At 41.3% G+C, this 11,791-nt stretch overlaps 1 protein-coding gene across 1 annotated transcript in view; it reads right to left on the bottom strand.

Moving 5' to 3' along the window:
* Positions 1-2,530: 2,530 nt before the first annotated feature.
* The window catches only part of LOC108688593, a 20,704-nt gene continuing 11,443 nt past the window's right edge, over positions 2,531-11,791 (bottom strand). The window contains exons 2-3 of the mRNA XM_018194904.1: positions 10,279-10,712; positions 2,531-2,821 (exon numbers count right to left, since the gene is read on the bottom strand). Coding sequence (XP_018050393.1) covers positions 2,642-2,821; positions 10,279-10,712 — 614 coding nt within the window. The 3' untranslated portion in view covers positions 2,531-2,641. The remainder of the gene's footprint in view (positions 2,822-10,278; positions 10,713-11,791) is intronic.

The following is an 11,791-nucleotide window of genomic DNA, read 5'->3' on the forward strand; positions in this document are numbered from 1 at the left end:
TTAAACGGTAAAAAAATGGTATCGCCTACAAATAAATATTATAGATCTATACACTGGAATACTTTGACGGAGTAACGTCATGATCGTCCTATCAATAGGGAGACAAAGGAAAACGCAATAGACTTACACTCGGGGAGAGAAAGCGCGGCCCGCAGGGACGACTGTACAGCAGCCTCGATAGTTTTGGTCTCGATAGTTTAAAACCAAACGAGAAAGCCCAAGGATACATTGTTCCCATTCCCTCACTCGTTAGGCTAGCCCTTCCGCCATTCCTATCTAGAATCCTAAGAGAAATCGCGAAACGAGAAGGCTCGGGCCTTGCTCGCCCATGAAAATTGAGACTCTGGATCGTCAAGCGAACACAACACATGATGCTTACCAATACACACTAAGTTCGAGATCAGAGATTACGTTACGTTACGTTACGTCGCGCACAACAGAACAGTAAAGAACTGTCGTCGATAAACATGGAATTGCGAAGCAGGGAAGTGAAACGGAGGGGATCTTCTTAGAAGATTGAGGATAGGTGAGTTAGAGCAAGAGAATCGATAGACAGTTTTTGTCGATAGAAGAAAGAAGATAGAAACGGGAAAGAAGGAAAGAGAAAATAGGAGTTAGAAAGGGCACAGAGGAAAGAAGGAGATATATTCCTTCCGATGTGCCGCGAAAGGCATCTCGCATGTCACGAGGGTGCCTACTAATAGCTAAGCTACCGGAGATCATTTGAAAACTGTCCACGGGAGTCGCAGCTAGCCAATCAAGATGCTGCGATCCTCGGCCTATCGATTATCTACTTTAATTATTATAACATCGACTTATTACTGAGTTTTTATTACTTTAGATAAATCCTCTATGCATATACAAGTTTGCTCCCCTATCTCCACCTTACGTCCTCGTTCGTCCCCTATCCTCTTTAACATTTTTGGAATCATCATCCCTCTCGACGTCTCTTTATATACATACATTCCGCACGCGCATTGTAGATGATGTTTGGCGAGGTCGATCGATTATATTATAATAAACTGTAAATCGATTGTAGTTCAGATAAAACAGATCTATTAGTTAGGCCCGTGACATTGTCAAAATTAAAAATCTTCTTTATCTCTTTTCAAAGAAATATATATATATATATTCGATAAACGAGCTTCGCGCGAAACATCATCGTAGCGCGGCGTCGTTAAAGAAATCTTGAACAAGAATTGCTCCGTCGACCACTATCGGTCGGGAAATTGCGTTATCTACAAGCCACATACCGAAGAGTAGTCTTTCTATCTTGGCGAGATCAAGAGAGGGACGGACGCGCGAAGAGAAGACAGAGAATTGGGGGCGTGTGGTCCGCCCTCTCTCGCTCCCATATAATCACACTACTTTATTTAATTCTCTTTATTTATCCGTAATGAGATCATCATTTGATTATTGGGTTTAATCCTCTTTGGATCTCGTCCTTAGTTTCCTCCGTCACCCTTAATACCTCCCTCCTCGTATCTCGGGTCCGATCGCCACATAATACGCAATTCGATTATTCTCACCCGGGTTATCTTCCCCTCTGTCCCCGCAAAAATGCTAGTTCCCGTTCTTCGCCCCTTTGCCTACGAATTCGCAGGATGAACTATCGGCACGAACGAACAGCGCTACGTACGAAAATAACTCCTGCATCGCGCGAGAATGCACTTGTACTTCGACGTCGCTGTCCCATCGTCGCTAACCCTCGCTTCGTCATCCGCGGCAATCACAGTCACAATTTATCGACAGCACGCAATTCTTGACAAACAGCAATGAAGCAAATAGACAGGATGATCGATTCTCTTGTCGACATCGGTTTAATCAATAGATAGGTAATATTTAAGAACTTTTTTTGGAATCAACCTTCCCCCTTAAAGATCTTTTTACATAAAATACCCGTTCGTCCCCGAGGAGGGATGAAAAGGCATATAGTAGAGAGCAACTATGACTCATCAATTCAATCATTATTATCATTATCAATTATCACAATCATCAGTATAAAAATTATTATAAAATCAAACCACTATCATCATTATTAATTACAATTATTAATTATCAACTACTAAATAAATCATAATACATAATCAATTATCAATTATCAAATTAATCAATTAATTAGAATCATCAATTATAAGGAAATCAGAAGCACGCCGCAGAAGCAAATAATTATCACTACTTTCATCGTCATGATCAAAAGTTATCAAATTTTATTTGCAGTCGCATGGTCCCTCAGGAACCGATCAAAGTCGATCAAGCGCATTCTCGCGTAATCGCGCAACGCAAGCGCGAAATACAAAGATAGTATAAAATTACAATCGTATTATCGGAGTGGATGTTCAATAAAAGAACGTTTCGTCTTCTCGACGCGCTCTACCTCAATTAAATCCATCATCCGATGATATAGAGAGATCCAGAGTACGCGCCGTGGACTACCTCTTCTCCTCTTCCTTCTTCTCCTCTCGAAACGATCCGTCTAGAGGATTCCATACAGGATTGTCCGCAATCGCAGACAAGGAAAGAAGTGCTGGCGGTCCATCCGTTTTTTTCTAATTGTAATCCCCAATATCACCGTTCTAATCGTCGACACAATCGACGAGCCCGTAGGATTACCCAGAACGGTTGGACGAAACCGGCGCATCTATCGTAGGCGGGAGACAAGTCTCCAGCCGAGGTATAGAGCCACCGTTGCCCAAAGGGTCTCTCGTAACGGCGTCGGAATCAACAGCGACAGCAGGCTATCGGTGGATGACGAGTTGCTGTTGCGACCGTTCAGACCTGGACCGATCACCGGTAGCGTCGATTTCTCGATCTCGGCGTCCTGCAACAATAAGCAGCGACATTCATCGCTCAGTATTGTCTGATACCTTTGTTCAATTCTAACAGAATGAAATGTTATTAACGTTCAATATTTGAAAGTATATTGATAATCAATTATTTCAATTAATTTTAATTCTCCGCCGACAACAACGTATTTTTATGGAGAGTAGTTTACGAGTGTAAGATAGAAAAAAAATGTATTCAATATTGATGACAAAGTACATAGATAAAATAAAATAGACTTAATAACGATTAGATTGCAATACCGTTAATGTATGTCTCTGTGAAAATGGATATTTAAACGGTATATGAAGACTTCTCCGATATTCTCGCGAAGATTTGGCGAAGGCGACCTGTCGTAAGTTTCTCCTCGTAGTAGTAGATTCGAAGAATGGTATGGGAAGGAACAACGATCGTGCGAGGTTAAGGTTCCTAATTGGGAGTGTCCTAATTGGACGAAATTACCGACGATCCGGCACTCTCTTGTGGCTAAGTCTTCAACGAAAAGAAAAAAAAAAGGAGGAAAACGCGACGCTTTATCGAGTCCCTTTACTCCGACGAATTTACACGGAGGAGAACGACGACAGCGTTGTAAGAGGGGAAATATCGCGTCGCTAAAGTCTACAACGTCTCTCAGATTCTCTGTTTTCTTTACGAAAACCGTTTCTCCTGCGCAACCATTCGCGACCCGGAAAAAAGGTTCAATTAAAGCTTGCTTATTAACGACACTAATTACCCAATTAACTTCCATTCCGTTGCACTGAATATCGACGACTGAATATCTACTGGTATTGGTGAAGTCGCCGCATCCGCAGTGCAGGTTTTCGTGCTGAGAATCGTATAAATCGCTCGCGCGCAAAAAGGAATTCTGTTAGGATGTATTTATAAACGATACTTATTACCCAATTAGTTCGTGATACTTTCGGATAAGGCCGGTGTAATGATTCCGCGTATTAGCTGGATCGCAAGAATTCTCTGTTAAAACAAAAAGACATGCGAAATCCTTCCATGCAAGACGCCTTGTACAAATTTCTTGCAAATTTGTTTGCAATAATACTCGTAATAATACTCGCAATAATACTCGTAAAAATTTATTATTCATACAGAAAGTCTTCTTTTACCATCGGTTCAATTTGTAATTTATAATTTGATGCAGGTTAACACGTAAATTTACACCGAAATAATTCGATGTATTTTTTGTACAGATATAATTTTTCTCGAGCAAAATATAATACAAGAAACGCATAAAAAATCCATTATATTGACCTAGCTAAAGTCTGAGAAAATTATATAAATATATAAATCGCAAATCTTGATAGCACGCTCTTGTAATATCTTGCGTGAAAGAACGATCTCCTGCCGCAGAACGATTAACTCCAGAGGGTTCCCTTTCTTTCTCCATTCTACTCGCCTTCCGTCAACGTTATCTCAGCTTCGACCCGCGACTTCCGATTCCCGTCTCGTCTTAATCCACTCGCCGTGACCGGACGTGCAATAATAAACGCCCGGGGAAAGCCCAATCACCAAGGCGGTGAGCTTTTATGGGATGACCATAATAAGGCCAGTGTTTGACCCTACGAAAGAAGAAGAGAGAAAGAGAAGGAAAGGGAGGGAAAGAGAATACATGTTCTCTCACACCCTTGCAATCACGCACGGGAAAAAAACATTCGATTCGTCGTTGGCGCGTATAACCGCGAGAGGAAAGATTATCTTGGATGTGGATAGGGCGGAAAGTAAGAGGAGTAGACGAGAACGTCACATTAAGGGAGAATTATGTGGGAGGGCGCGAAAGTGCTGCTTGTGGGAGCGTTCTGCTCGTCAATTAATAGTGTCCCTTCCTCGCCGCGGAATCGCGCTTTGACGACTGACACTGGGGTGAGTAGTTAGTCGCTGCGAAGGGCGAAGGGACATGATCAACGTTCGTTAATGTCTAATGCGTACGAGGATCTCCGATCGGCCACCTGCGACAGTAACCGAGACCACGAGATGGACTTTCTCTCTTCGCGGACGTGTCGTTAGCTTCTACATGTATGAACAGCCACAGAGATATCGCCGTTTTATAACCCTGCAGTCCGGAAGAGAACGCACGTTCAAGCAATACGGTTGGCTACACGTCCTTCGTGTGCAAATAGAAAACTATTTTATTTTATATCAAAACTATTTTGTAGAAAGCGAAATACGAGAAGTGTCTCTTGTCGATAAGATTAAATCGATAAGATTAAATTTACATGAAATGTTTTTTTAATTAGTATTTTAAAACGAGAGAGGAAATATCGCGATATATCCTTTTATACATTTTTTATATGCGTTCAATAAATGCCAGAGATATATGGTATACTATATATACTATGTATGTAAATTAAAATACGCGGTATTGTACGTTCACAGAAAGAAAAGCGAGAATTGCGTCACAATACATGAGTCAATTTTCCAGATTCGAAAAAAAAAAAAAAAGGAAAACGAGATCGGCTATCAATGATAGTAAAAACATTTCATGCACAAAAGAAAATCACTGCGGTCAAAAGTATACGAAAATACATGAATGCAGATTAGAAAGCAAATTGCAGAAAAGACGCAACGCACTCTGCTTTATGACGAATGAATCGTAAAATGTAAATTTCCCCATGATTTCCCGTATTGCTGACCGCAACCAATTCTTCAATATGCATCGCGAAAGGAAAATCAATATATTGCATTTCCGCGCTTAGCGAAGCCATCGATACGTTTGCTACACCGGCAAAAACATCAAAGAAAAACAGACAGACAATTGGAGAATAAAGTAAGAACTCCCGCACGCCTGTCTCTCAGTTTATGCATCGCGCAATCCCGAAATAAATCAATTTACGAGCGGTGGGATAATCACTGCGCCTATGAATCAAGCGTATAGCGCTCGCGGCGATTTATCGCGAATTGTCGGTCGACTGGAAAAAAAAAAAATATCGACAATTACGCACGAGCGGCTTTCGCGAGAGTATGCGATGCGAGCGATTAAACTAAACGCTCCTCTAATCCTCTCACTCTTTCTTTTTCCATCCTCGTTCCACCATCGTCGAGGACTTGCGCCGCGGCATGATAGAAAAGGCTTACGAGCGTGCGCCGCGCGCGACTACTGGCAAGATAGATTATTGTGCAACGTAATTGCGCGGTTTGCCGTGGAAACGGCCAATCGCCCGGTTCTAAGGTTTCGCCGCGAAGATTAAGTAAGAAAAAGCCGATGGAAAACAGAAGTTGCGGTGCAACACCGCTCATGCGCTCTCCAGTCTCCACAGCCATCGTCGTTAAAACAAGCTACGCGATACAACGGTCGACGATAGTAAAAGTGCTGTCGCGAGAATCAAATGCACGCGGAAAAAAGCATGTTACGCTCGACTGTTTGGTCAATCTTATTTCTTGAAAGATCAATCTCGCTTTCAAAAGTAGATAAACAATTAACTTCTCATTAGAACTGTTAATATTGTTGCTTACGGCCGATAATAACTAATAATTAAACGTCGATCATTGCTAATTAATACAGCTATACTTGCATACATGGTAACTAGTTGCAGTTTGCAGTTACCGTCATATTCCAGAAATTATTCGCGACTTTCACTATTTTTCACGAGGCAGTTGCTTATCAAGCGAATCGTTATTACTATTACAGGTGTCTCGTTAAAGAGATGTATGAGTATTATATAAATTATCGCTGCCTCGTGGAGCGAAATCGCACAGGCGTGGTGCGATAATAATTTTCCCGTTTCCAATAAAACGAGGGAACGGCAAGCAGGAATTTCCGCGAGTGCTGCGCATGACAAAGCGTTATAAATTTGCACGCAGTGGTGCAGCCATGTTCCGCGAGAGGAATAGCGAGAGTGCGGCGTCGCAGGTACATACATATCTATCAGCGAAGGTGAAAATAAGACGTAAACGAGAGTTCGCGTGAAACGAGCATAGGCTACGGTCCGAAGAACTATCGATTTTCTTGTATCGGATCTCTTCCTCCTCCTCCCTCTTTTAGCAGTGGTTCGACATGCTTTGCCCTCAACTTGCGCCGTCGCAAAAAGATCCGTTATCTCGCTGCGCAATGAAGTTATACTAATGTATCAATTTGCGCGTCGGTCAGATCGTTTAAACGACTACAGATAAATGTCAGACGAGCACGCGTTTCGTCACGAGATCCGTCGCAGACGCGTGTATGTATGTTAATCCGTGAAGTAGTATATTTCTTGTCGAGTACGCGGAAATTAGATCGAATCATTTAGGAGCTTCTAAACTAAAATTTCGACAAGCAAGAATCTAACGTGTTCGTGAGTAATGAGATTTTGTAGAGTGTACGCAGTATCGGCATATGCCCTCACGGGAAATTGCCTGACTTCAATTTTCCAAGCGATACACGAGGAGTCGGCTATTTCGCTGTTTCTGACACATCGAAGTACTATATTCCGTGTTTTACGAGCGCGGCCACTCACCCATAATCCTGTATTACATAGAAACGCGAGTTACCAGGTGTATAACCCTCTCTATCCGGAGGTCAACGAAAACATGACGAGAACGCGTATAGCTATTCGATTACCGTGCAGGTATAAAAGTGACGATCGGCCAAAAGGCTAATCGAAAGAGTGAGATAGACAAATCGCGGTGAGGTAGGAGTGAACAGGCGGAGGGCGGAGGAGGAGAGCTCCGATTGCACGAGATAATTGAAGATAATTTTCTCGGCCCGTGGCCACGGCTCGTGCTGCCATGCCCACTTAACTTTCACGTAAGGGGATGTGGCCACTTAGCCGCTACATGCTCGCTTACTCTCCATGCATATGTAAAGCACCGTGCCATCAGTAGTTTCCCGTGACCATTGCGCGCAGAGGGGCATGGGAGACGAGATCGTTTCCGTGACGTATTTCCGGAAATCTGCGAAAAGCTCGTTAGACATGTTAGAAAAGGCGCAATTCGATGGCGAGTATTTTGAGAACTATTTCTACGTATTTAGAATATAATTCACTTTAGTGTTAAATAAAATTTTTCGTGAAAAGCAAATTACTTTTATTGTGTATGTTACTGAATGATGAAATAATTAAATTTCAACGTAAATTTTTTTTAAGATGATATATGTGACGAGATGTCATTAGTTACAATATTAGTACGATCTTTTGATCCGCGAACGATGTTGCTAATGTGGTATTAATTTGACATTTCAATTTCTTCGAGCGCGCGAAGAAGAGAAAAGCGTGAAGCCGATCCTCTAGGAAATCCTCTATCCGTATTATCAACAAAACGCTCCTCGAATTACCAAGTCGAGGAACTGATCGGTATCGGATCTTCTACGAACAGGCGAGACGAAGAGATTTCTTCAATTTCACGAGTCTGTTCGCCCCCTCTTCAATTACTGGCACTTAACCAGCAATAATTAGACGTTCCGGGATTGGATATCACGCCGGTGGACCTTTAAAGTGGATAAAAGCGAGGCGGAATAAAGAGAAATGGCTCTTTCCACCTTGTTCCTCTTACTATCTTTCTCCCCATCTACTTTCTCTTCTTCTTATTTTTCCTATTAGTGTCTCATCCTGCTGCCATTCACTTTCTTTCAATCCGCAACCGCAAATAAGAGTCATTGTAAAACCGAGGGGAATTTTCTCGTTCATCGATACATATTTGATTGAACTACCCTCCGTAGTCTTTTCAACGAAGGAATGGATATCTCATAACTGTCGCGACAATAATCAGAAACTTTTTGCATTAGTTATGCTCGTTTCTTTTACGTATTACAGAGAGTCGGATGAAACTCAGCATATTGATCGCGCAATATGTTTGTCTTGACTAATAATAGACAACAAAATTGCATTCATAATTGGATAATTGGCGTTTGAAATTTAAATATTCAAGAAAGAAGAATTACTTCGTTTCTTTAATGAGTTTCCCATTTTTAGAAAAGAGATATTTATAATTAATCCGCAACATGGATGATAGGTATTATTTCTTTTTAGTAAAAAAAAAAAGCTAGGCATATAATCTTGCATATATAGAATGTCAATCCATCAAAATAATAAATATCGTAGACATTTCATTATTGCATTAATCTGAAGATGATGACATCGTGCACGTTTCTATGTTCGTAATATATATCTTCGATTCGCATTTCTCTATTTATTCGCCAGCCAATTCCCAATCGCCACTTTCTTTCTTTTGCGAACAAGAGAAGAACCGTCGTAAAATACCAGAGAAGGACCATATCAGTCCGCGATACATATTTGATCGAACGACCACTACGAGAGGGAAGGAAGGGGATGGGTGGAGTTTTGATGAAGTGCTAGTGGCACCCGGGCCGTACACACGGGGAACAATACTAGACGTCTCGACGATGGTGAGCTGATATTTATTGCACTCGTGGGACATCGCTGGTATAACTAAACCCTGATATAACTAAATTCGCGTTTATGACTCCGCAACGACGGTAGTTTCTATCTTTCTTAAAGAAGAAACACCTTTAACTGCAAACTCCATTGTGGTGAGGCGCCTAAAAGTTTCGCGGCGAAATAAAAAATATTCATTCATTCATGGCGCTATCAAATCCTGAATATTAGAAGAAAAATCTGGATACTAGTCTATTCCGAAATCGATACTCGTGAAATAGGTAAATAATGTTATGGTTTGACTAGATTAAATTAATGTAAGAATTCTGTGAAGAATTCAGATAATAAAATACTCGGATAAATAAAGAAAACGTTAACTTTAATTATATTGAAATATTTTTGAATTCGTCTTGAAAAAGTTTACATAAGTCGGTAGAGTATCTATAACATTCACAAAAATAAAGGATACATATACGTTTATGAAACTTGTGATATAATTTGTAAATTAAGCGATAGGAATTTAAGGATTTCGAGGACGAACAAAATTTTAAACTAACCCTTCGGAGAATTCTTTGTCGTGCATTCGTTACATTTTATAATACTCGCGGGCACAAGAGCAACTTTATGACAAATAAAAGTCTTCATAGGGAAGATGAAATTGCGATGCGTGGAGTGAAAAGTTACATGATGGCTTTTGTGTGTGCAAAACGCGTGCCGTACAATTTTTACGCATGGCGTTTTACACCTGTACACCTCTTACCATAAACGCTTTTACGCCATCAGCGATGATACTGATGATGCGAAAAGAAAAGTGATAAAAAAGTGGTGCGTGTTCAAAATTGTTGATAACTCGACTCAAAAATAAAACCTAATCTCTAATAATAAATGAGCATGAAACTTAATGCACACAGATATTTATAGATACTATTTACAATATTTTATCATTCTCGAGATATAAATACCGTTATATTAATGCAATTGAATCGCGGGGGAGGAATGCATATTTTAATATGGAAAAGATAACGCGTGACTCTACAGCAAGATTCGCAATCTGTATTCCTCCCCCGCTACTCGATCGAATCGGAATTGCGGATCTCAATGCGAAGTAACAGACGCGTGACTGGCATGTATCACTGACCTTGGTCCTGCACGCGTGGAAATCACCGGCGATGTTCCTGAGATTGGCACCCACGCTCGTCCATGACTGCCTCTCGTTGAGGATCAGGCCGAGGTGGCAGCGGCAGGTGGTACCGTTGCAGTTACTCACCTCGGTCGGGCCCGTCTCCATGACGGAGCTCTCCGAGGCAAAACGTCTTCGTGGTCGTGGCCTTGGGCTCGGCAACGGTGCACCGTTGCTGTTGACGTTACACTCAGGAAACTGGAAGGTCGCGTCTCTCATCGGGCTGCTAGGGACAGAAACTGTCACGTGGGGTGACGGCGGTGGCAGCTGATCCACAGCCGATTGCACCAGGTCTGGTAGCGGCAAATTCGACAAGTCTTCGATGTTGCCGGGTTGCAGCCAGATCACCAGAGGTTGCTGAGATCCAGAACCGGATCGACGCGGCGCTCGATCTATGGAACAAAAAAGAACTCTTTTCAAAATTCGTTCTTCAAAAATTTTTGTACTCTTTGAGTACGTGTGTACGAAAATAATCCCGAAACAGATTGGTATAACGTAGACGGAAGTCGAGAAGAAGCAATGATTGGATCGATCAACTCGTACGTCATAATTAAGAGATTCTTTTGTTTCGAATACATTTATCAGACAATGATGTCACGTAATAATTGAATTAACGATGACCGCGATTTTATAGCTACCGTCTGCCAACGAACGGTAATAACATTTCCCGCTCGTATCGCCACGCTTCATAACGACAATTGATTACACGCAAATTACATTACACAATGGCAAATCGTCAGTGACCGGAGTATGCTGAGACGGTTACTTCGCATATAAGATTTAATGCCTAAGTGCACGCTGCAAGGTAACGTAATCCGAATATGGCAAAAATGACATTGTTAGGTAATGATCGTTTTAAAATTTATATCGGGTGATCCAACAGCCTTCTCTTTATAGTTTCGCACATTACTAAAGAATACTCTTGGACACGTATAACTTCTATTTGGATATCGTAAGAATTTATGACATTCGCTCCAATTTCTCGGATAAACGATTAAAAATATTTTTATTTATATTTCGAAATAAAGATAAAAAAATAAATTTCTTTAATTAGAATATAAATCTGTATCAGAATTATATACATGTGAGTATTTACAGTTTCTTTGGCTGAAGATCACGTCTCTTAAATTATTGCGCATAAGATTTCGTAGACCGATCGTGATACAACGACATTGACAATCGTAGATATTGATAGGCGTCAGGCCTTGGAATCAACTGTTCCAAGCTCGACAAACATATACGTCAGTATCTACGCTTGGAAAACGTGCGTTATCACGCGCCACAGCAGACTGCCTGTCTCCTGTCTGGATATGTATGCGCGTTTTTATCTACCGCGGCTACGATTTCGTAGAACATTGCAGTCCTTCAACGATAAAGTCTTGACGCGCTGTCTCCCGCTACCAAGTGACACGCTTTCCATTGCGCTTATGTCGTCGCTTGTTTGACGTTCAAATATTTATATATATATATA

The sequence above is a fragment of the Atta colombica genome, unplaced genomic scaffold (genome assembly GCF_001594045.1).
Source record: "Atta colombica isolate Treedump-2 unplaced genomic scaffold, Acol1.0 scaffold236, whole genome shotgun sequence".
NCBI classification, from domain to species: Eukaryota; Metazoa; Arthropoda; class Insecta; order Hymenoptera; family Formicidae; genus Atta; species Atta colombica.